At 48.2% G+C, this 20,410-nt stretch overlaps 1 protein-coding gene across 3 annotated transcripts; it reads left to right on the plus strand.

Moving 5' to 3' along the window:
* The first annotated feature begins 84 nt into the window (after positions 1 to 84).
* On the plus strand, positions 85 to 18,855 carry MIGA2 (mitoguardin 2). Of its 3 annotated transcripts, none has more exons than XM_051636243.1 (16): positions 85 to 153; positions 1,590 to 1,832; positions 2,445 to 2,655; positions 4,388 to 4,500; positions 6,869 to 6,980; positions 7,458 to 7,597; positions 9,036 to 9,153; positions 9,338 to 9,438; positions 9,861 to 9,976; positions 10,368 to 10,440; positions 11,004 to 11,090; positions 11,745 to 11,843; positions 12,061 to 12,195; positions 13,163 to 13,216; positions 14,159 to 14,275; positions 14,918 to 18,855. In XM_051636243.1, the coding sequence occupies exons 2-16, from the start codon at positions 1,737 to 1,739 to the stop codon at positions 15,116 to 15,118; spliced, it is 1,773 nt and encodes a 590-aa protein (XP_051492203.1). In that variant the 5' UTR covers positions 85 to 153; positions 1,590 to 1,736; the 3' UTR covers positions 15,119 to 18,855. The 3 variants fall into 3 exon arrangements, with proteins under 3 accessions (XP_051492203.1, XP_051492204.1, XP_051492205.1); XM_051636244.1 differs by having other exon boundaries at positions 9,039 to 9,153; XM_051636245.1 differs by having other exon boundaries at positions 2,460 to 2,655.
* The last annotated feature ends 1,555 nt before the right edge of the window (positions 18,856 to 20,410 follow it).

Below are 20,410 nucleotides of genomic sequence, written 5' to 3' on the forward strand. Positions count from 1 at the left end.
CGAGGGAGCGCCGCGATTGGTTGGCCGGCCGGTGGCTCGGCGCTCCTATTGGCTGTCGGGGGCGGCGTCCCCGCCCTGCCGCGCTCGGCCCCGCCCCCGCGCAGGGCAGGGAAGGAGACGCTGCCCTTCCGCGCCATGGCGGGACTCCCCGCGGTGAGTGGTGCCGGGCCCCGTGGGTCGCGCCGTCGTGGGGAGGGGGATGGATGGAGACCGGGACCCCCGGCTGGAAGCGGACCTGGGGGTTTTAGGGGAGGCGGCGGGATGCAGAGGGTGCGGGACCCTCGGGATGCCTGGGCTGCGGGTGGTGCCCCGGGGTGCGTGAGGGCCCGGAGGATGCGCTGCGAGGGGCTTGAGGGCGCGCAGGGCATGGGGGGGTGTCCGGGCGGCGTGGGGACCCGGCAGCGTCCCGGGGACCCTCGTTTGCAGGGCCCCGGCTGGTTGCAGTGCTGGTCTGGGGAGCCCCGAGGGGAGCTCCCTGCCCGGGGCCCGCCCGGCCGGTGGGCTTGACACCCCCGTGCCCGGTGGGCTTGACACCCCCGTGCCCGGGCTGCCTCGCCGTGAGAGCCCGGGCAGGGCTGTGGAGATGCCCTGGACGGGGGGATTCCCGGGTACCTCACTGCGGGTACCCTCAGCCAGGCCTTGTAGCCCCCCCTACCCCCCCCGGCTGTTTCCTGTGCCCAGCATTTCTTGAGCTTTGCTCTTCTCAACTCTGCTCTGGCCCAAACGTTGTGTTTAACCTTGTTGGGGAGAACCTGTCGCTCGTGTCTGGTCCCTGTGGGCTCCAGTCACCTTGAGGCCAGTTCCAGCTGGAATTAGGCCAACCCAGGGGCCTGGGGGTGAGGTGGCCTTCAGCTGTGGGGTCAGGCCCCCCTCTTGGGGCTGTAACACCCTGGGTGGGTTTATCCTGTCAGTGTGGGGAGACATCAGAGCCCAGCGTGGCCACACGGTGGGTAAGAGCTGTGTCCCCTTGCTGTGGCAGGGTTGCTTGCTGCCAGGGCTGGCCTGGCCAGGAGCAGGGCCAAAGGGTTTATATCTTTGTGGTGTTTAAAAGACAACCCCCTTCCTTGGTTTCAATACATTCTTCTGTAGCTCTGTCCTTGACATGAAGCACTTCCCTCCTCCCCAGCTTCCAGCACGGCCAGCAAAGCTCTGAGCAAACTCAAGCAGCATTGCAACCTCCTGGGTGAGACACCCTTTGGTTGCACAGAAAACTGTATGAAAACAGAGTTTTGACAATGAAAACACAGATATGGTTATTTGTGATAACTATCTTTTTATATATATATATGGGGGCTACAAGCAAAATCCTTCCAACCACGTGCAGCCAGTTCTGGTGCATGCAGAAATGTCTGGCAGCTGTTGAGTCCAAGGGTGCAGCTTCTGGGCAGCAGTTTGGGAATCTGCCCCAGTGGTTGGTAGGACATGGAAAATAATTGCTGCTGTTGGTGAGAAGATGCTTTATATCTCTTGTTTGCCTGTAGAGGCTTTGCAATTCCAAGTGACCTGGTGTGTGGGCTGTGAAGTGCAGTACAAGGAGGTACAAGTTGTGTGTTCCCTTCACTCACCTCATTTTTCTCCTCTTCTTGCAGGAGGAGGACTGCTGGATGAAGGCTGATCCCAGGACTCTGAGCCAGATGTCAGAGAAAAGCTGGATATCTTTGTGAGCAGCTGGTGCAGCATCCACAAGTGTCCTTCCCCTTGGTTGCTCCTGGAGGTGCTGGGATCCTTGTTCAGCCATGGCGTTTAGAAGGACAGAGGGAATGTCCATCATCCAGGCCTTGGCAATGACTGTGGCAGAAATCCCTGTGTTTGTTTACACAACATTTGGGCAGGTACAACATGCAGAAAAGGCTTTTCTGTCTTGTTCCCTGGGTTTTTGTCTTTGGAGGTTGTCTGCAGAGAGAGGAAAGCCTGTGTTAGTTGTGAGGGACAGAAGCATGAGAGGGTGATGCTGGTGGGACCTGGGCAGCTTGAGGGTTTTAAGAATTGCATGGAGAGTTTGAGGTGGTGGGAGAGAGCTGTTCAAGGTGGGCGTGGAGTCGGGAGAGGAGAGAGAAGGGCTCTCCACATCCCTCCCCAGAAGAACACCTAGACTCAACCTTTCTCTTCTTCAAAGAACTTCCGTGTTGAAGACGATGAATACATTTCCCTCCTGTAGTAACGCAACTTGGGGCAATAAAGCTCAGCTACGTGCCAGGGTTTAAGAACTGACCCTGAGTAACCTGGATTGAACTTTGCTACGGTGTGTTTTGGTGATGAGAATAGAGACCAAATTCCCCAGGTCCTGCCAAAATGATGCTCTGCAGTTTCTTTTCCTTGCGTGGCAGGGGCTGCGTCGTGTGTGGGCGGGAGGGGGAAGCACCGGGTGTCGTCTGTGTAAGACTGCTTAAAAAAGGAAAAAAAGGGGTTTGACTGTTGCTTTTTCCCATCTTTTGTGTTTAAAGTCTGTCTTCTCTCAGCTGAGGCTCTCTCCAGGCCTACGTAAGGTGCTGTTTGCCACAGCTGTGGGGACGGTCGCCTTGGCTCTCGCGGCTCATCAGCTGAAGCGGCGGCGGCGGCGGAAGAAGCAGATCGCTCCGGAGAAGTGTGGGTTTAAGCCTGGAGGGATCACAGTGCCCATCTTGCCAACCAGAAGGGTGTCCTCCGTGAAGAAAGGTTGGCCTTGGGAAAAGGGAAGAAATCTCTATAAAAGGTTTTTCGTGAGGGAGAACGGACTCGGGAGAGTTTGGTTAATGGTTGGTAGAGTTAGGTCGTGGTTGGACCCGATGATCGTCAAGGCCTAAAGTATCTAACGTGTGGGTGCAGGGAGGATGGAGCCAGACTCTGTTCAGTAGTTCCCAGTGACAGGATGAGGGGCAATGGGCACAGGCTGGAACATGGGAAGTGCCATTTCAACATGAGGAAAAACTTATTTATGATGAGGGTGACAAAGCCCTGGGACAGGCTGCCCAGGGAGGTTGTGGAGTCCCCTTCTCTGGAGATGTTCAAAACCTGCCTGGATGCAGCCCTGTGGAATGTGGTCCAGGGGATCCTGCTTTAGCAGGGGAGTTCACAGAATCACAGCCTGGTTTGGGTTGGAAGGGACCTTAAAGACCATCTAGATCCAACCCCCCTGCCATGGGCAGGGACACCTCCCAGCAGCCCAGGCTGCTCCAACCTGCCCTTCAACACTGCCAGGGATGGGGCAGCCACAGCTTCTCTGGGCAACCTGGGCCAGGGTCTCACCACTAAAACATTTCCTCCTAATGTCTCATCTAAACCTTCAGTTTTAATCCGTTCCCCCTTGTCCTCTCCCTCCCTGCCCTTGTCCAAAGTCCCTCCTTGGCTTTCCTGGAGCCCCTTCAGGCACTGGAAGGTGCTCTAAGGTCTCCCTGGAGCCTTCTCTTCTCCAGGCTGAACAGCCCCAGCTCTCTCAGCCTGTCCTCATTAGGAGAGGTGCTCCAGCCCTCAGAGTTGGATGAGATGACCTCTAGAGGTCCCTTCCAACTCTGACAGTTCTCTGATTCTGTGAAAGGTCTTTTCCAACCAGAATGATTCTGTGAAAAGAGGGTGTACAGGGAGCAATGGGAAGTTCCTCAGAGCTGGGAGGAGAGGAAAGCAAAGCTATTTGTGCAGTGCATCGATGCAGAATGAAATTAGAAGCCTGAAGCAGAGTGCCATGAGCAGAGGAAAGGGATAGACCCTGAGCTCAAAGCCCTTGTGAGGAAAAAGTGACACTGAGTGTTTTCACCAAGCTTTGCTGTTCCCATCCCCTTTTCTTACAGAAAGACCCTGGACCCCTTTTGCCATGCTTCCCCCAATATTAACAGCCCAGGGCACGTGGTGACCTGGTTGCATATTGATCTGGGTGATGCCAAGATGAGTCCAGGGGTCCCACATGCAGCTGTTTTGGTGAGGTTGGGAGGGTCTGTCCAGCTCTGTGGTGGCTCCTGGACCATGGGCAGCTTCTTCACCTGCTTGTGTCGATTTTTGGGGTAGGACTGACCCAGGTGCTAGCAAAGCACTTTAGCAATTAAGCATTTGTTTTCTGAAATACATGAAAATATTTAAGCATTTTTAATAATAATCAAGGGAGTGATGTGTGTGCTCTGCCTGGCCCGAGGGAAGCTGCAGGAGTTCTCCTTGATGCCTTCTGCTTTGTGCTTGCTTCCTGCCATCCATGAGCAGTGAATAAATACTCATTCCTCAGCCTCAGATCCCCACTGATACCAGCTTTCTTAGTGTCTCAGAGCAAAACAGAGCACACAGGAGATCTGTGGCTCATTTCTGAGTGTTGGATGCTGCTCTGCCCATCCTCAGTCACACCTGACAGGGCGATGTTCCCCTCTGTATTTACAGCTGCAGCTGGGCCTAAAATCCTGTTTTTGTCTGACTTTCCCAACTCCAGGGTACTCAAGCAAGAGAGTCCAGAGTCCTGGCAGCAAGAGCAATGACACACTCAGTGGGATTTCCTCCATTGAGCCCAGCAAACATTCCGGTTCCTCCCACAGCCTTGCCTCGGTAAGGACCTCATCTGGGCTGGGACAATCAGGGCTGGGAGATAAGTGCACCCACTGGAACAAGATCACCAAGTCCTTGGGCTGGCACTCGCCAATGGATAATGCCAAAGCTTTTGGAGCAGAACAGGTTACAGTGCAATTGTAGGGTGGGTTCTGTTATTAACCTCACAGTGACTCTGGAGTTGCCTGTGTGAAATCAGAGCAGCATTTTTGGAGGCTGAGAGTCCCAGGGAACATCCCACTGCTTTGGCCAACGAGGGGCTGCAGGAGGAGCATTAGTGAGGGACGTGATTCTTTGGGGCTCTCTGTGAGCCCCTCAGCAGCAAGGCTGGGTTGTTGGTGGGTCTTGTAGCAACGGGGAGCATGTTTGTTTCCCTCCATGGTGGGGTTTGGGTGGCCCAGCAGCCCCTGTGCCAGCCCAGCCCTCCTGTGCTGGGGCTGCTCACAAGTGGCTTGGTTGTTAAAAGCTGAACTAACTTCCACAATCCAATAGCTCTGCTTGGGAAACAGTGCTGGTTGAGGACATAACCTAGTTGTTCTAGCTCCTCCAAAGCCAAAAGCAGCTTATAAATACAGGTAATTCAGGCTTGACCAGGCAGGAGGAGCTGTCACTGCTCATATCTACCTCTTGAGACACCAAACCCAGAAGTGCTGGGGAGCACTTGTGGCTCCAAGACCTGTTTTACATCCCCACGATTGAAAGCCTCACATGCTGCTGTTGGAGCAGTGGGCAGCACAGGGGAACCTCTGCAGCTCTGTGCACTGCACCGTGATGCCAAACACCCCCCTCAGTGTCACCCCCGGCCTCGGGGGCTGGTTAGCAGTGCTGGGGCAGGAGGGGGGGTGGAAAAATAATCACCCGTTGGCAGGGAGCTGTGGGCCGGCAGCGCCCTGCCCAGCATGGCTCTATTTCAGCTTGTCCTGTGAGCTTCAAGCAACCAGGAAGTTGTCACAAGTCTGTGCTGGCCAAAGTGTGTCTCCAGCAGGCGGCAGTGCTGGCACGGCGTTGGGTGTGCAGCCCTGCACTGGTATTCCACTGGGATGACTGGGATATGATGGGATATAAAGGGATATATCAGTGAGGACCAAGCTGTGTCCGGCTCTGGGCTCTCTTGCCCCTGCAGGGACTCCCATTTAATTCCCCTGTGGCTTCTGCCTTCCCACCAATGCTGTCTGGGTTTTGTGTCACTTAAGTCTATTTCTCTTTAGATTAAAAAAAAAACTGTCTACGTTCCTTTTTCCACTGCTGGTGCCTGGGTGGGGATATCCACACAGAGAGGGATCTGCTCCTGTGCCCCCTTCATTGTGTGGGAGCTGAGTGTCAGGGGCTCCATGCTCACTGCTTTCATGTTACTGGATGGGAAAACAACTCATCCTTCACACAGCTCCAGTTCTGGCTCTCTCCTCTGCTTCTTGGGGCTCTCCTTTGTCATCTAATAAATAAGTTGGCAGCAGGGAACTGGTGATTTGTAGTTCTGGATCTCAAGGTGATTTATTAATGCTCCACAGAGATTAATCAATGGAGGCAGGGCAAGAATTCATCTGTCAGGTGATGATTGTAGCTTTTTTTCTTGTATCAGGCTGACATTTGGACATCTTTCTCTAAGCTGTATGAAAACACTGGCCATGGGTAGTGTTTGAACCCAGCATTTTATTGGGTCAGGCTTTAAAAGACATTTATGCACTGGTGTGGAGTTGGAGAAAGCTGGTAACTTGCTGTGTGGATCACAGTGCCCAGCCCTCCCAGGGGTAGGTTTGGTTACAAAGAGGAGAGCAGGGACCTCCCCTGGCCAAAGTTCTCTGGTCTGTTTTTGCTGATAATCTGTTCTTTTGGACTGTGGTTGCTCTCCCACTTATTTCCAGTGGTTTTTGTCTGGCCAGCTGGGGCTGACATGAACTTTCTATCAAAATTATTGCACCTTTGTGGTGATCACTTTGGACCTTTCTCATTCTGCTGCCTCCATCAGTGTTCTCCTGCTAGGGCTCACTATCATGCAGCTCACTGTTTCCTAATGAAGCTTGAGTGTAAATTGGTTGGGAAGGTATTTCTCACACAACTTCCAGCACTTTCAAAGACACTGCTGTGGTGCTGGGTGGAGAAGGGGAGGACTTCTCCCCTTGCCTCCCCTTTCAGCACTGTGCTGCTCTCAACAGTTGACAGCAGAGCATGAACCCAAGTGGGAGAGGACAGGAATCCTTGATACCTTCCCAGGCATGGGAGTACTTATATGGGGAAGCACAAGGGCAGATGTGGGGAAATGGTTTGTCATTGGAATGCAACTGGTGGTGGTGGTTGTGTGGTCTTAGCATTGGACTTACCCTTGGAGAGAATTCAAAGGCACCTGCTGCTCTCTGCTCCCTCCCTGCAGATGGTAGCAGTCAACTCTGCAAGTCCAACACCAGCAGGGGTGTGGGAGGCCCAGGCAATGGGGGATGCTGGAGCCATTGTTGATTCCAGTGCAGAAAGCCTCTACATTCAAGGTAAACAAGCATGTGGGCAACATGACCCTGGGAGGATTGTTTATTGCTGTGACAGGAAAAAGGTGGTGTAAGTTGACACAGAGCAGCTCCAAGCAGAACTCTGATTGGAAGCTCTTAAACTCAGTCACTTGTCAGTTATAAAATTCCCATCTTCTCCTAAAGAAACATTTCCCTGTTTTCTCAGTGAATCATTTACTTCCAATACACTGTTCTTTGAGTAACAGGGTCACCTTTTGCAGAGAACAGCATTTTGGAAGTAACATGGCTGATGGAACCAGTCTGAGGGCATTCTCCTTAACTTCTAGTCCAGATGAAACCATGTTTAAAAGGGAAAGAAATAGAATGCATGTGTTCTTTCTCATCAGTTGGGGAGAGGCTTCCACCTTTGCTGGATTCAGTGAGCAGAGGCTCGTGCTGTATCTCTTTGTTCTGACATGTCCTGGGACTCTCACAGCTTGTGTTTGGTTGTGTTCTCAGGCATGGAGCTGTTTGAGGAGGCCCTGCAGAAGTGGGAGCAGGCACTGACCATCAGGCAGAGGGACAGTGCCAGTACCAGCACCCCAGTGCCCTGGGACAGCAAGAAACGGCAAGAGAGCACGTCTGAGAGCATCCCAGAGGTAGGTCCCTACTTTTCCCTTGTGTTTGCCAGCTGGGGAATGTGCTGAAAGGCCAGCTTGGGTGCTGGAAGCAGTAATTAGCAAGAGGTTAAAAGAAGAGCAAATGAAGAGCAGAGCTGGGCCAGACTGAGCTGTCTATATCTGTGGCTTCCTTATGTAATGTGAGTGGGTGTTTTAAATTTATTTTCCTTTTTAATAAGTCTCACCCCCTCATTCCCCAGCCTTTCTACCCACCTTCCAGCATCATGTCAGTCACTGTCATGCAAGTCCTCCAGTAGGAGAGGCTGTGGTAGGAAAAGGCTGTAACCAGTACAGCACTGGAGAGGGAGAAAGGGAGAAGGAGCTTTTTGCCTGCCAGTGTTGTGGCTGTTAGCTTTTAAATGCATTTGAAAGTGAAGATCTTGATGGTCACTGTCACTTCCAGGAAGCTGGGTGGAGAAGCAGAAGCCAGTTGCAAAGTGGTGACTTGGTAGGAGCTCACTGAGCTAGTGGGGCAGGGAGATGTGTAACTCCTTCAGCCTTCTGCTGTAGAAACCAGTATTTTGGGCAATGCTTTGCTGTCTTGGACTTGAGGGCTATGCAGGGAAGGCCTGTAATAAGAGGAGACTCAAACTGTAGCAGCTGTAGCTCAGGCCTGTGAAAGGAGCTGAACTCCCAACTCACCAGGGGTTCTCACTGGCAAAAAGTGTTCCCAGCCTCTTATAAACAGGACCTGGTGTTGCAAGTATGTGGGATATTTATCTTTTGTGCTAGATAATATTTATTCAAATCTAGATTCTCTTGTCTCTCTGTGAAGAATCCTGTAGTATTTCTGAGACTGATTTAAAAATGGTTGATTCAGGATCAAAATAGATTTCATGCTTCTTGTTAATGCTTCTGTCTTCTGGATGAGATACTCGTGCAGGCACAGGGGTATGAAGGCAAGATGCTTAGTAAGTCTTATTTTTCTCCCTCTATTTTTTTTTTCCTACCCCCTGTGCTGCTTACAGCAAACTTTGCTTATGACCAGCACCCTCATCAAGGACTCTTACTCTGTTGTCCAATTCTGGATACTCTGTTGTATTCAACACAGGTTTTTCTGATGTGATTGTCTCTTGAAAGTAGGCTAAATTCACAAGTTGGGAGGATTAAGTGATCTATAACTCATTAACATACCTGTATTTCTGGATGGCAGGTTAAAGTTCTTAAGTTCTTTCTTCCTTTTTTTTAGGAGGAAAACAAAATTAGGAAGCTAAAAAGCCAGAGAGTTTGAACAGACTGTGTAGAAGCTTTCCACCCCTTGCATTATTAGCTGCATTGTAGGATTAATTTCTTAAATTAAATAATTTAATCTGCAAAATGTAAATCCCATTTCACTGAAAATTTCCTTCCATATTTGTGCTGTCAATCTGTCTCTGCCCAGCTGGCTAACTAAGGATGGCTTTCATGTGTGTTCAAGGAGGAGTCCCAGAAAAGGGAGTTTGCTGAGAAGCTGGAATCCCTCTTGCACCAAGCCTACCACCTGCAGGAAGAGTTTGGGTCTTCACTGCCATCAGACAGTGTGCTGCTGGATCTTGGTATGGAAGCTGGGGCAGAAATGCATTGGAATGCCAGTTTCCTGTCTGGTTTTATGGCTTTTCTGTAAACTGGGCAATGAAGTTGTGACCATGTACTGTTTGTGGGGGTGGGAGAGACAGCACAAGACTAAAAGGAGTGGTAGTCTATGAACTCCAACACATGCAGCTTCTTCCTCTCCTCCAGAGAAGACTTTAATGCTTCCACTGACGGATGGATCCTTGCGGCTCCGGACGGATGATGAAGACAGCTCCATTTCTGAGGACTCCTTCTTCTCTGCAGCAGAGGTGACTTAAGTTTCAGTTTTGTGTCCCAGTCCAGCTGCTTGGAGGGAGGCCACAAAGGCAGTGGAGCCAAACACATCTGGGTAGAGGAAGGTGATAAAACATGGCATGGTGCAGTCCTTTACAACCATCATTTCCATGTATTCTTCCTACCTCCTGCAGAAAATATGCCATAGCAGCTAGGGAAGTACTGCAAATCTAATGTAATGTGGCTTGGTTGTGTGAATTTTAGGGGTTATTGAGCTGTGTCAGAGCTGAGGCAGCTTTGAAACTAGTGGAAAAAGAAATACCTTTTATCAGTGCCAGTTAATGTCACGCAAATCAGCTGGCTGAAGGAGGCACTTGTCTTGTGTGCAGTCTCTGAGAATCTGCAAGTATTTAACAAGACCATTTTGTTCTTCCCATGTCTCTTGCCACCTCTACAGCTCTTTGACTCTCTCCACTTTGAGGAAATACCATTCCACCTCTCTAAGCCAGTAGCAGCATATGAAGAAGCTCTGCAGTTGGTGAAAGAAGGGAAGGTTGCGTGCCGGACGCTGAGGTGAAGTTGTGGGTCCTTGTGTGGAGGCTCCTTTGAGCAGTGTGAACACATCACTTGCCTTTGAGCAGCCCTGTAAATATAAACAGAATAACCCTCTGGGGTTGGAAAGCCTTGAAGTCCTTCCTGCTGATTTGGACTTCCCAGGGAACTAGCCCCAGAGTTCAGGATCAACATGTTAAGAAGGGGTAGGTGGGCAGTGTGACTGTTCCATGAGGCTGGCACGGTCCTGTGCTGCAACAGCCTTTGCAGAGGTGCCCCAGGGAGCTGAACAAAGGGACAGACTGGGAATTTGAGTTTGTTGGTGTTTTTTTTTTTTTAGGCCACCATAGCTGGTAGGAACATGGAAATCAGGAGCTCTGGAATTTATACTGGTCTTCCCTTTTCCCTTTAGGACAGAGCTCCTTGGCTGCTACAGTGACCAGGATTTCCTTGCCAAGCTGCACTGTGTCAGGCAGGCCTTCCAGGTGAGGACAGCTTGAGGCTCTTGGGTTTCTGGGACATGTTGCTGCCAGCAGCATCTTCTCCTCTGCCAGTACAGGTGTGAAGCCTTGTAAGCCCATCCTGGTCAATTTGATTTGGAGAGGGAGAGGACCCCCTGGTCCCTGTGCCCAACTTGGGTGGAGGTTACATGGCCACAGGTGCTGGGTTTATTTCTAGGAAGTTAGGGAATTTCAGAGCTGCCCAGCAGTTGGTATTCCCATTTCAGAGCTGGATCTGGGCTGGAGTTAAAGCCTCTGAGGTGGTGGAGCAAGGTTTCCTTCTTAGCAAAATCTTCTCCCTGGTAATGTTTTTCTAGGGCCTGAACTGCAGCTTTTGCACTCTGGCCACTTCCAGTCTTTCAGCCTAATTTTAAACTTGCTTCCTGGAGAGACCACTTTTGTTTTCTAGTCTCCAGCTTATTAAAGGTTAATGATACTGGTGTGTGCAGCATTGTGCTGCTGTGTGCACTGTCCTGTTTTTCTCCCAACTCAGAATTTGTATGGGCATAGGTGCTCACAGGAGACTTCTTCTTGTGTTCCCTTTGCAGGAGCTGTTGGAGGATGAAAGCAATCAATTGTTTTTTGGAGAGGTTGGGAAGCAAATGGTGATAGGACTGATGACAAAGGCTGAAAAGGTAGGGAGTTTGTGTAACAACTAAGCTGTGTCTTGAGCACAGGGACACTTGTTCCTCCATCCCAACACAGAGTCTGTCCAGTGTGTTGGAAGCAGAAAACTTCATTTGTGTACTGGTGACTCTTGTGAGAAATAAAAAGCATGTGCTTTTAATCTGTTTAACCAAATTGTATTGAAAGAGCCTCTGTGTGCATCTCCTGTCCACAGTTTGATGCTGTGCCTCACTGGAGCAGAGGGTACAGGCTGTGCATCAGCCATGGCATCATCTCCGGGAACATGGGAAAGGGAAAAGATAATCAGCCTTTGCTTCAACAACATACTAGTTCTCAGATCACTGGCTTAGTCTCTGGTCATTCCCTGAACAGGGAGATTGTTGCTTGCACAGTGTTAGTCCCTTAGTTGGCTCAGTTTGTGTTCAGGTTCTCTGTTGCTTGAAGAAAGTGGAGCATTGTAGGTATTTTGAGTGACAGCTGAGCCTGGGGCCATCTGTGCCTCCCAGAAAGAAATACTCTTTCTGACCAAAGAGGGTTAAAAACTTCACCCAGTCACATGCATTGATGCTGATGTTAGCTCAAAACAGAGCAGTCAAATTGGTGGTGAAATGTGTCCCCAGCTGTTGTACCTTCTGAAGTGTTTTGTTTCTCTGCTCCCCCAGAATCCCAAAGCTTTTCTGGAAAGCTATGAGGAGATGCTGCGTTATGCACTGAAGCAAGAGACCTGGCCAACAACTCAGCTGGAGCTGGAGGGAAGAGGGGTCGGTAAAGACATTATCTCTACAAAGTTGCAGAGGGGTTGGAAAATAATGGAGATGTAGGAACAGCCCAGGAGTGCAAGAACTGCAGCTTAAATGTGATTATATTGCATAGCTGAGCCCGTTACATTTTGTTGCTTCAGACCGAAGAGTGAAGTTTCTCTCTTTTGGTTTTTTTAAAAAAACTGTTCTCTTTACAGACTCTTCTGCTCTCTGGCAGGTGGTGTGCATGAGTTTCTTTGATATTGTGCTGGATTTCATCCTGATGGATGCTTTTGAGGATCTGGAGAACCCTCCCTCCTCCGTGCTGGCGGTGCTGCGCAACCGCTGGCTCTCCGACAGCTTCAAGGAGACGGTGGGTTGGAAGGGGAGTCCTGGTGCTGGGTGTGAGGTGGCAGTGCCAAGAGTACAACCTCAGCTGTCCTGGCTGAGCTGGAATTTCTCTTAAGAAATCCCAATGCTTTCCTGGAGGCCTAACCAGCAGTCTTCTGGTACACGTAAATTGTTTACAGGAAAGTGTTCCTTGTTTTGAAGGCGTCTGGCTGGTTCCAATACACTGATTTCTCTAGTGGCCTTTACCAGGGATGCCACGGGGGTGTTAAAAGATGACAAAATGTATTTTCATGAATGAGAACAAGAGGATCAAAATGTAGGGAAAAAAAAGTGTGGTTTTTTTTACACCTGGCTATTCACTCTGGTGGTACCTCAGCAGACACTGAGGCTCCGATAGTGGCACTTTCATAGAATCACAGACTGGTTTGGGTTGGAAGAGACCTTAAAGATCATCAGGTTCCAACCCCCTGCATGGGCAGGGACACCTCCCACCAGCCCAAGTTGCTCCAAGCCCCATCCAACCTGCCCTTCAACACTGCCAGGGATGGGGCAGCCACAGCTTCCCTGGGCAACCTGGGCCAGGGTCTCACCACCCTCACACTAGAGAATTTCTTCCTCATGTCTCACATAAATCTCCCCTCCTCCAATTTTAATCACTTTCCTCTAGTCCTGGCCTCCAGCTAAATATATAAGACTGATTAGTTTCATAGACTGAGAAGAAGATGGTTGGAAGGCACCTTTAACTGCTGTCTTCTCACAGTCTGCATTCTGGGGTGCTTGGCAACTATGTCAGATCATATTAGCAATCTTCAAAACCACTTTGGCTTTTCTGGAATGCATCTGGAGTGGCTAAATCCTTCCATTTTGTCACTAATTTTAGAGTTGTTGGCATGAAAGGGGCCACTGCTTTGACGTTTTGATGGTGATGTGTTGGTTGGTACTTTTTGAAAAGTAATCCCAGTAACTGATGGTCTCTGCATTAATCATAGGCTCTAGCAACTGCCTGCTGGTCAGTGCTGAAAGCAAAAAGGAGGCTTCTGATGGTAAGCAAAATGAAGTGAAAGAATCTAATGTATTTGAAGCTGAAAATATAACACCTAGATCTTGACAAAATGCAAAATCCAAGTGAACTGAGTCACATTCTTTGTGATGCTTTAGAGCACCAGGGTCCTGCTGTCACTGCTGCAGTGCCATCCAGCCTTTTACTGAATCATTCTGAATTTGTTCTCCCATTTTCTTAATGTGAGGATTCAAAAGCCAACGTTGCCTGTCTGGTGTTCCCTCTCCCTGCTCACAGTACTGCAGGAATGGTCACAGACACCAAGCAACAAGGGGCTGCTCCTGAGCTGTGGTTTCCCTGCTGGCAGCTCAATGAAGGGCTTGTGTGCTTCTCTGCTTCCCAGCCCTGATTGCTGAGGAGCTCTTACTTGATTCATTTCCCTGAAATCTGTGGCTTTCTGAAGTACCACAGCAAATGAGTTCATGGACCTGGGGAACAGGAAGCCACAACTTCACAACCCCAGTTCTGTCTGTGGCCTCTGGCAAGTTTTCAACTTCTGTCCCACAACCAGTTGGTACGACTGGTTTTGCTGAGGAGGTACAAAGAGAAGTGAGAGCCTTGGAAGGTGGATTGGTGCTGTCATGCAGTAGCTCTGTCTTGGGTATTTGCATGCCTTTTTCTGGCTTGGTCCAGAGATTATAACTAGTCTATAAAAACTTGCCTGATGACTTGCCTTTCATTTTCTTCTATTTACTTTCCTCTTGAAATAGTAGTTGAGAAACACAAAGATGGAAACCTCTAGACATCCTTCAAGGGATCTCAAAGATAAATGTAATACTGAAGGAAGAGATGTTCTTAAGTAGCTCTTAACTTCAGTTACTGAAGCTTGGTGCTTTCTGGCAGGGAATGTGCTAACTGATACACAATAGGCTGCTCGGTCTATCTGAGAACCAAGACCAACCAATTCTTCCCTTCCCTGTGGCAGGTACCAGATGGTTTTATCTCTCATTTCTACTCCGTATCGGAGCATGTCAGTCCTGTTCTAGCCTTTGGTTTTCTGGGGCCCAAGCAGCAGCTATCTGAAGTCTGCAGTTTCTTCAAGGTAAGATGGCTTTTCTGCACTTAATCTGTGTGGGACTCCTGTTGTCTTCTCCCTTAAAGCTGCAGATGCTTGTGGTGACTGATGTGGCATTAAGAAACTTGGCTCTGTACAAAAACCTTCTAAAAATCACTGGGTTTTAGATGCAGATTGCTGAATTCAGATTGATTAGAATTGCCAGCACAATTTACCATAACTGATAGCAAATCTGCATGATAAGATCCATTTATACCATCAATATTGGAAGAGATTACAGGTGCATATGCTGAAAGAGTATCTTGTCTAAGAGTACTGGGATCTTACAAGTTATGTATTTGGTCTTAAAGCTGAAATCCTCTTGTTCTTGCAGATAATCTCCTGAGAGGCTGTGTTGCCTTCATTGCATGTTTGCATGGATATTGCCATGGATATCAGCATTGCTTTCCTGGCTTCAGGAGCTCTGCTGTCCTCTCTCAGAGGCACGATGGCATTTAGCCCCAAAAGTAAAACCCAACCTGCAGCAGATCTTTGCTTGGATGGCAGACACACAGAATTCCTTGGGGGGGTTCTCTGCTTGCTGCAGTCCAGGCAGCTGGTATTGGCAGGGGGGGTGAAGTCTACATGCTGTAAACCCTTCCTGTTGTTTGTTGTTTTTTTTTTTTGCAGCACCAGATAGTACAGTATCTGAAGGACATGTTTGATTTGGACAACGTGAGATACACGACGGTGCAGTCCCTGGCAGAAGACATCCTGCAGCTGTCGCGGCGGCGCAGCGAGATCCTCTTGGGATATCTGGGCACTGAGACTTCCCTGGAGATGAATGGCACACTGCCTGGGGACAACGAGCCCCTGAAGGAGCTCATCTGAGTCAACCAGGGCAGGGAAACAGTTTTGTACAAGGACCTTTTTCCTCCCAGAGATGGATGAAAACTCCCTGCAGTGCGCAGTGGTGGCAGCAAGACTATCTCAACACACAGCAACCTGGTGGGACCTTCTGCTTTTTGTAGCCAGTAGTGTTTGCTGGGATGGATCCAGGACCACTTGCCAGCTTATGGTTTGAATTTCTTCTTTGTTCCACCTTCTTGTTCTTTTTAATGTTGCTATTTTTCATGTGTCATATAAACCACAACCTGCCTGGGCCCAGATTTTTTGCCCAATTCTCTTGAATAGGGCGACCTACGTACCAGTTTTGTCTGGTTTTTTTTTGGGAGATAATCCCTGAAGTTTACGATTGTGTGTGGGAGCAGGAATATCACTGGTAAATTCTCCACTTGACCCTTAGCTTCTCAAGGAGACTTTGTTTGCTTTGGGATTCTTATTGTTGTTCTTCTCTGCTGTGTTTCTACAAACATGACTGCTGATTTTTACCGTAAGGGTTTTAACACATGCAATGTGACTAGCAAAGATTTCTTTCCCAGGGAGGAAGAAATACTTCTGTAAAGCACTGAAGTAAAAGGAAGACTTTTGTGACCAGCCTGAAGGTGTAAGGAAGTTGGTCTGCTCCCTGTTGCTGCTCTTTGCAGGCCAGCTGATGGGCTCTGTGCCATGGTCATCCTCACTTAGGAGACTGCTGAGGTCTGTTTGCCCCTGAGGAAAGTCTGTGTGAGGAAGGGGTGGATTTGCATCCTGTCTGTGCACGCACAAAGTCTGCAACGTCCATCCAAGTGCCTTGCTGTTCTTCAGAATGATCCAGCAGCTGTTTTCACTGGGTAGGAGGTGTGGGGTGCACACAAGCAGAGGGAACCAGTGTAGAGTGTTGCCTGGTCCTGTTATGCACAAGGTAGTGAGAGGTGTAGATGTTGGATGTGGTGCAGGAAAGGGGTCACGTGTGCAGGTAGCTGGAGAGCTGGGATCATGCTGCTAGTGAGGAAACCACTCCTAAATGTCTGTCAGTCCTAAGAAACATGGGGTAGGTTTGGGTGTAGATCAGATGTGTGTGTACGTGTGACCTTGTGGTGCTGGGACAAGCTCTTCTCAAAGGATACAGTCCTGACTGCACAGCCAGCACCCAAAATCTGGCTGCTTTGGGACATGTGCCCAGTTGGACACTAGTGCAGGGTAGTGGCAGTGGGGCACGCTGGACTGGGGGCTGTCCTGGCTCCTGTGTGAGGTCTGCAGTGGTTTGCAGAGTCCTCTGTGAGCACAAGGCCACAGATGAAGGTTGAGGGTCCAGCCTGTGCTTCCTCCTGTTTTAGTCCACTTACAGCTTCAAGTCTCAGACTGGGGAGGAGAAGAAAAGGGAGAAGGGACTTTCACAGAAACACAGGATTTGCTGTTTTTTCTCCAAGCTGATTAGTTACCCCTTGTGTCAGTTCCAGGTAAAAGGCTTAAGTCTTATCTAGCCATATTTTTGCTAGGGAAAAAAATGGAATCTGGAGTTTCCATGTGAGTGGAAAGTCAGTGCATGGGCTTGGAGAATTAAAAGTCTTCTTCCTTTTTCTTTAGCTATCTAATGTTGAAAATGTTGTATATCTAACATATCTGATGTTGTTATCTAAAATATCTGGGGTTGTATCTTGCTGGTGAAAGCAAGAAGGAAGTAAGCAGGGAAGAAGTAAAAAGGAGGATGTAAAAGGACTAGATCAATGCTCCTGAGATGGTTGCAAGAGTGTAAAGCACTTAACATCTGTTGCCCTGTAGGCACATCAGACTGATGTGGCTTAGCCTGAAGACCAGATGAATGCAATAAACACAAGCGGGCTGAGGCAGGAGCGAGGAGCAGCTGACCCCAGTGAGGCTCCATGGAGGAAACTGGTATGAGAAGGATTTCAGAGAGAGCAGTTGAAACCTGGAAGGATCCCTGAGATGTCTTGCTGGTGGCAGGATGCAGTGAGAGCAGAAACAGAGGATGTTGTGCTAGCAGGACACACCTGCTACATGTGAACTGTGATTCAAAAGTATGTTAAGTTCTGAAAGCAAGTTACTTTGCCAAACAAAAATGCTGATAGTGCTTTGTGCTCTTGTATGGCTGGTTTAGAAGAGAAAGTAACTTCAGCAGTTGTATAGTGGTTAAAAAGATGCTAAAATGTGAAGGTTATTGTAATAAGGTGGATTGTGATTCTAAACAATCAATGCTGTTAATTTCTCATTTTTAGAGTTGTTTAATGTTTATTTATTTACTACTTTGAGTGTCTTCTGGCCTCAGTGCTTGGGGCACTGGCCCTGCTGTGTGTACAGAGAATACTGGGTCTTTTTGCATCCTTGCAGGAGAGGATACTGAGACAGGGTCCCCATGAAGCAAACACTTGCACTGCAGTTTTTTAAGCTAAGAAATTGTAAATTCCTCATCAAACAGATGGGGGAAAGACAGTTTTATTACAGCTTGATGCTTTTCCTTAGCCCTTAGTGCAAGCAGGGTCACCGTCCAAGTGAAGGTAGAGAGGGATCTTCTTTAAGAACACCCATATCTTCTTGAAGGTTGAGTTCTCCCCCTTCACCTGCCAAGACTAAGTTGCTCCTGCACAAGCCAAGGATGTCTGCTGAGATAAACTGATTTGCTCTTTACTGGGGAGGATGTTAAACTTCCCTACTCTCCCCCCCAACCTGCTCTTTCATTGCTGCTCTTTCTCCCTCCCCAACCCCAGTGTAGCTGGAGAGGAAAGGCAGAAGAAAGGCCTCTGGAGGGTACTGTTCAGATCAGAGGAGCTGCTCCTGTGGAAGAAGCTCTCCCTGAGCTCTCAGGGGTGCTGGTCAGTGACCTGCTGCTTTCAGCTCCTTTGGCTGTAGCCCCAAGACTGGGGGCTCAGGCTGCTCCCACTGATCCCATCCAGCACAGGGCTTGGCTGAAATGGTAACCACCTCATACTCATCTGTTTTGCAGGGTAGAGTAAAAGGTTATGATGGCACAACGTCCTACCCTCTGGCTTCCTAAGACATCACTAGAAAGTCCTTAGTTCCCCAGCATATTGTGTTTAGCAAAGGAAATTCTTCAGTATTAGAAGCAATTGAGATACGTACTCTGGTAGAATCTCTAGAGATAAGATATTTGCTTTGATAATGAACCCTTATTCTCAAGGGGTTAAACCATTCTGGGCTGTCACTTGCAAGATTTTAACAGTAATGGGGATTTAAAGTGGCTTAGCAGCCATGAAATAAAATCCTTCAATAGTTACTGATGCTTAAACAGAATTTCAAATATGCATGACTTTCAGTTTTTCTGTGGAGGTTGTAACAAGCTGCTCCAGTGGTTAAAGTACATACTCAGTACTTTAGCACGTATGTAGAGACTGCACCAAATGGCTCTAGGAGGGTCTTTATGATCTTTAAAACACAAATACATTAATAAAAAAATATGAGGAAAAATCTGCCTTGTATCAGCAAGATCAGTCTGGCTTTGAAGAGCATGACATGTGCTGTCTCATACAGGGAGGTGGGAAAGTGAGATTTGATTTACTCCTCTTCAGTAGAACATTCCTTTGCCATGTTTGAAACTAATGAATGTAAATTTGTGCCTGTTTTTTCCTGATTTCTTAAAGGTGTAAAAATCTGTTCTTGTTTTGCTTCTTTTTCTTCGCAGCTCACTTAATTTTTATTTTTATTTTTTTTAAAATACATTTAGTCTTAGGATGTGGGCACTACAAGTCAAATAAAACTTTCCTTCATGATTGTGGTTTTGTTTCTAAACTTCCTGGTGAAACCTGTTAGAAACTCAAATCTTTGGTTTCTGATTTACGTGGCTGTTGTGGTGATGACTCTGGTGCTGGAGTGAAGGCATAAAACAAGGTTGGCTCTTGCTAGAGCCAAAATGCTAAATGGAAGAGTGAGTGCACTTAAGGGTTTTGTTTGCATGGGGAGCCTTCCTGGTTCTGCTGAAGACAAGTCCATAGATGAAGCAGGTTATGAAAGAACGCGTTGTGCTTTTGAGCAGTGATTGGAAACTGGGGGGGGTTTCACTTTTCAGCTTTTTCTTTTCCAGGGGTGGCTTGATTGTGCCTGGGTGGGGTGTGGGTGGGCTCTCAGGCTGTGATGAAGGGATAAGAGAAACCTCAGTAACGAGCAGAATCTCTTCAGCATTATCCAAGCCTTTCTTTTGCAGGCTTATCAGCCTCCCAACCTGTGTGAGAGAACCCCAGAGTAGAGACTGTGGGTTGGTATCAGAGATGCCCATCTGCTGAGCAATGCTGGAAACTCAGCTTCTCCTTCTTCTGAGGCAATTAGAGCACATTTAAATACTTTCATTTTCAAATGATACAGAAACCAGGTTGAGTCAGATAGGCTGTTTGCTTCCTCAGTGATGAAGATTTCATCCATAGGCTTAAAAATAATAATAAAAAATAAGGCTGGGTTAGCATTAATCAAGCCTGTCATGAATTGTGATAGATGCAAATAAAAATGTTCATGAATAGGAAAATTTCATGTCTCGTGCCACACCCTGAAGGATGGCTGGGGGAGTTAAAAGGAGTTTCTCTTTGTTTCCATGGTGTCAGACTGTATACTCATCCCATCTCCAGAGCAGCTTTGTGATTTCTTCTGCTGGAGGAGCAGAGCAAAGGCTGCTCCGTGTATTGACACTTTCTTCTTCTGTTCAGGAAGGAGTGGGTGAACATAGCAATGAAGCCCACAATTTTCAGTACTTGTCATGGTACATAGATCAAATGTAATCCACTCTGCCAGCCTAACTCTATATTCAATAGCTTGGAAAGGAGGAGATTTATTTAACTTGAATAATGAAAGCAGTATATCACTCATGCTACCTTGTAGCAGGCTTCGGCAGTGAGCTGAAACACTTCTGCAGCAAATATTTGCTCTTTCTTTTCAAATAAAACGACTTTAATGCTATTTTTCTTCTTGCAATGCGAGGAAGGAGCATCTGCTTTGAAGGGCCTTTTGAAATTAATGGGACATAATCATAGTTGCTCCCTGAAAACTGCTGCAGGAAAAGGAGTTTCTCCCTGTTCTGAAATCCTGAAGGTGAAGGTGTTAAGGGATAGAAATCCTAGTGTGCCTTCCTGACATAAAAACTAAAGGCAGCCCCTTGCCTACATTTATCACTTCTTGTGCTGCTCTTGCAGGTTTCTTTTTCGCTAAGTTTTGTTTTTTTAAAACTGGTTTAACCTTGGTGGTTTTGTCAGAAGGTGCACGTGCCTCCTGCAAGCTTTTCCGTGTAACACTGCTGGTGTATCTCACTTCTGCACCGTTTGTCTTCTGCTTCCCTTCCTC

Source organism: Apus apus, chromosome 19, assembly GCF_020740795.1.
Source record: "Apus apus isolate bApuApu2 chromosome 19, bApuApu2.pri.cur, whole genome shotgun sequence".
In the NCBI taxonomy this organism is placed as follows: Eukaryota; Metazoa; Chordata; class Aves; order Apodiformes; family Apodidae; genus Apus; species Apus apus.

Excerpts from the sequence above, each read along its gene's own strand:
- MIGA2 (XM_051636243.1), top strand. The coding sequence starts at position 1,737 with ATGGCGTTTAGAAGGACAGAGGGAATGTCCATCATCCAGGCCTTGGCA. Across the intron at positions 7,598-9,035 it reads CGTCTGAGAGCATCCCAGAG|GAGGAGTCCCAGAAAAGGGA; the intron begins GTAGGTCCCTAC and ends TGTGTGTTCAAG. Across the intron at positions 9,154-9,337 it reads CAGTGTGCTGCTGGATCTTG|AGAAGACTTTAATGCTTCCA; the intron begins GTATGGAAGCTG and ends CCTCTCCTCCAG.